At 42.8% G+C, this 3430-nt stretch overlaps 1 protein-coding gene across 1 annotated transcript; it reads left to right on the plus strand.

Moving 5' to 3' along the window:
• The first annotated feature begins 422 nt into the window (after positions 1-422).
• LOC149841008 (thioredoxin-like 1-1, chloroplastic) lies at positions 423-2672 on the plus strand. Its single transcript, XM_090004626.1, has 4 exons — positions 423-1046; positions 1148-1333; positions 1442-1606; positions 2075-2672. The coding sequence occupies exons 1-4, from the start codon at positions 849-851 to the stop codon at positions 2348-2350; spliced, it is 825 nt and encodes a 274-aa protein (XP_089860752.1). The 5' UTR covers positions 423-848; the 3' UTR covers positions 2351-2672.
• Positions 2673-3430: the final 758 nt, after the last annotated feature.

Genomic DNA, 3430 nt, shown 5'->3' on the forward strand with positions numbered 1-3430 from the left:
CAGGGATGGGGGCGAGATGCGAGAAAGCATAAGTCCATCCCCGCCTTCATCTCCACACGGGAATAGATTTTAACCTTCATCCCCGCCTCCATCCCCGTTTCATGCCTTTCATCCTCGGTCCAAACTGGGCAAGGCGGGGCGGAGCCCCGTTGTCCCCCGGTCCACTGTCATCCCTAATTTGACTCCCAAAATACGTAAAGCCAAACCTAAGAAAGCCACCACCAACTCACAAAACCTTCTTTGGGACCGTGCGAAACAGACAGAGGGAAAGGTCATAACATGATGGGTCGAAGGAAGAGTCAGAAAGTCGCGTGCGGTCCTCCGCATCGAGGAAATATGGAAAATTGAAAGGATAAAAAGGACATTTCGTAAGTCTGATACTTTTTGTTCTTGACATTGTAGATTGAAAAAAAAAAAGCGTCGAGAATCGACGCAGAAGACCTGTTTTGGTTTGGATATGGGCTGTCATAAATGAAAATATTTGGATAAACCCCACCCTTCTCTCTCTCTCTTTCTCTCTGCAGAGAAAAAAAAAACTATAAAGAGAAATTTGTTGGGTTCATCTTCATCCCCCTCTCTCGTGCTGTTTTCAGCGTCAAGTTTTGCAGTTTCACGCTCCCCGGCCTCTTCCCAAGTTCCCAACAGGGCAAATCCCAGTCTTCCCATATTTTCAAACCGAGAGATCTCGTCCTCCTTCACGAGACGACACCCATCTATTTGTTAATTTTTCTCCATTTTTTTTTTATTATTTTCTTATTTTGGGGTGGAGGTGTGGTGGTGCTCGAGGAGGAGGAGCATAGAAGTTTGGGGGTTTTTTCGTTGCGCAAGAAAAAGGGAGTTGGTGGACTATGGCAAAAGCCATCAGAACAAGAGGTTCCTTTCTTACTGCATCCTCCGCTCTGGAGGGGTCTTCATCGTGGAAGATAACTCCTGTTGCCGAAGGGATTTCTCCGGGCGGCTTCTTTCTTACACCGTCAATGATGAAGTCTTCGAGCTTCCAACCGTTGAGGGTCGAGGCGATGGTCTCCCAACACCCTTCCTTTGTGGTTCGTTTCCTCTTTCCCTTTGTTTCTTCATCGGGTAAGGGGGTGGTTTGGATCTCTCTCTCATGGGTTTCGTTCGATTTTTTCTTTTTTGTCTTTTGCAGGAAAACGAAGCGCCGGCGAGGGCGGGGAGGATGTTGAGGTGGTGGGAGAAGACCCTTGAGCCCAACATGAAACAGATAACCTCTGCTCAACACCTCGTCGATTCGCTCTTGAGTGCCGAAGATAAGCTTGTGATTGTAGATTTTTATTCCCCTGGTTGCGGTGGATGCAGGGCCCTACATCCTAAGGTCTCTCTCTCTCTCTCTCTCTCTGAGTTGTGTATTTTTCTACAGTTTAAGAGAAGAGTGAGATGAGGAGGTGAATTTGTTTTTGGCTTTTTGTTTTGTGGGGTGCAGATTTGTCAGATCGCAGGGATGCACCCTGATGTCGTCTTCCTTCAAGTGAACTTTGAGGAGCACAAGGCCATGTCTTATGGCTTGAACGTGCACGTCCTTCCATTTTTTCGCTTCTACAGGGGAGCACAAGGCCGCCTCTGTAGTTTTAGCTGTACCAACGCCACTGTAAGTTACCTTCCCTTTCACATCATGTTTCTCTTTTCAAATTTTACTTTTCCTTTCTCTATTAGCTGTTTATTGCTATCCTTGGATCTGTTAACTTTGCTTCTTGTTTTAGTCCAACTTAGTTTTCGATTTGTTATTGGTGATTTTTCTCTGTTGATGCCATTCATATGTTTGTTTCTTCTGGACTGCTTGATGGATGTGGATGCATTAACAATCATGTTCTAGTCCTACATACATGCCTGATTTTCTTTTCCTCTCAATTCAATGCGCTAATTAAACAGACCACCGACCTCCACTTCCCCTAATTTCCTTCACTCATTCTTTCAGTTAACATCTAAACACCTTTTTGTTTTTTTTTTTTCTTCCTTTTTTTTCCTTTTTAATTTTGATTAGGAATTTTTTGGTTGTTCATATTCTAGTTTTTATACGAGAGTGCCTTCCAACATTTTCAGAATTGTGTTTGTACAGATTAAGAAATTCAAGGATGCATTGGCCAAGCATGGCACAGATCGGTGCAGTCTAGGGCCTCCAAAAGGGCTAGAGGAGTCGGAGTTACTGAATTTGGCAAAGAATAGGGCTCTCAAGTTCGATTGTCCTAGCTCTGTTTCCGGGGTAGGACATGATCTGGGCATTGTCACAGGATCGAATCTCTCCGATGCTTCTTCTTCGATCAATATAATCACTAGCAAGGATGATGCTTTGGGCAATAAAACAGGGCCGGCCCTCACTCTGCTAGGGATGTAACCTTGCTGCTTCAGTAACAAAGGGATGTGAGCAATCAGTGAAGTTGCTCCATCTTTGTTGTGCTTTCCTCTAGGAACTGTACATAAATTTACGTCCTAAAGGCAGATCTCTAGAAGCATTGTATTTTTTCATAACAGGCTTTTGGGTATTTTTTTTTTAAATTAAAGCCTGTGATTGTAACTTGGAACTTTATCTCAAGTCTTGCTTGTGTGCCTTGCTAGTGTTTGATTGGTCTCGGAGCCGATTCTTGTTAAACTCTACAAGGGTGGTGATGGCCATCCCTAACCTTACTATTTCATGCAAATTTTCTTTTTCTCCTTTATTATTGTGTTGCTATCTTCTTGAATCTTCCCGACCCTTCGTTAATTATTAATTTTCCCTGGTAAAATATCATTGTAAACTGCCGACGTTGTTGTCATTATTATTATTATTATTATCTCGCTGCGTCTTATATTAATTTTCTTACTTTTTCTGTTTTTTTTTTTTTTTTTTTGCCTATGAAACCTTATGACCAACAATTAGTTAACGTGGTGCTCTGGTCTTGCAGTGCGGTGGGCCCCACTCTTGCAAGTACCCTTGTAATTCGTAAACCCTCGTGAGAACAGTTTTTTTTTTTTTTCTTTCGGGGTTCCATTCCATTAACAGGGGGTCATTCTCTTTGAATGATTTTGAGATTCTTTCAGAGTTTCTTAACCCCAAAGAAAGGAAAAGCTTCCGTAGTTTTTTGGCATCCCCAAAGTGGGGATCATGAAGAGGGTGAACAATGTCTTATATGCTTCTGGTTGGAGTCCCATGGTTCGCAAATTCAATTGCCTAATCAGAGAGGATCGGTTGGCCTAACCAGCAGGACTCTTCACAGTTCAAGCCATACCTAAAAAAAAGAGAAAAATATAATGATTAACGCGGCAAGTGAAGAAGAAAAACAAACGGGGAAGAAGGATGGGCGCCGCGCTGAGTTTCTATGGATTGGGTGGCCGACTTATATGACTCCATTCCGCCCATCGCTATTATCGTTTAGTAAAACTTGTCTTATTGGTGACAACCTATGTTATAGCTAAAAATGCAGGGAAGAAAAAAAAC

The sequence above is a fragment of the Nuphar pumila genome, chromosome 4, assembly GCF_984573655.1.
Source record: "Nuphar pumila chromosome 4, dmNupPumi1.hap1.1, whole genome shotgun sequence".
NCBI lineage: Eukaryota > Viridiplantae > Streptophyta > Magnoliopsida > Nymphaeales > Nymphaeaceae > Nuphar > Nuphar pumila.

What these genes read in the sequence shown, in the direction of transcription:
- LOC149841008 (XM_090004626.1), top strand. Translation starts at nt 849, where the DNA reads ATGGCAAAAGCCATCAGAACAAGAGGTTCCTTTCTTACTGCATCCTCC. An exon ending in GCAGGGCCCTACATCCTAAG is followed by an intron (nt 1,334 to 1,441) that starts GTCTCTCTCTCT and finishes TGTGGGGTGCAG; the next exon opens with ATTTGTCAGATCGCAGGGAT. An exon ending in TTAGCTGTACCAACGCCACT is followed by an intron (nt 1,607 to 2,074) that starts GTAAGTTACCTT and finishes GTGTTTGTACAG; the next exon opens with ATTAAGAAATTCAAGGATGC.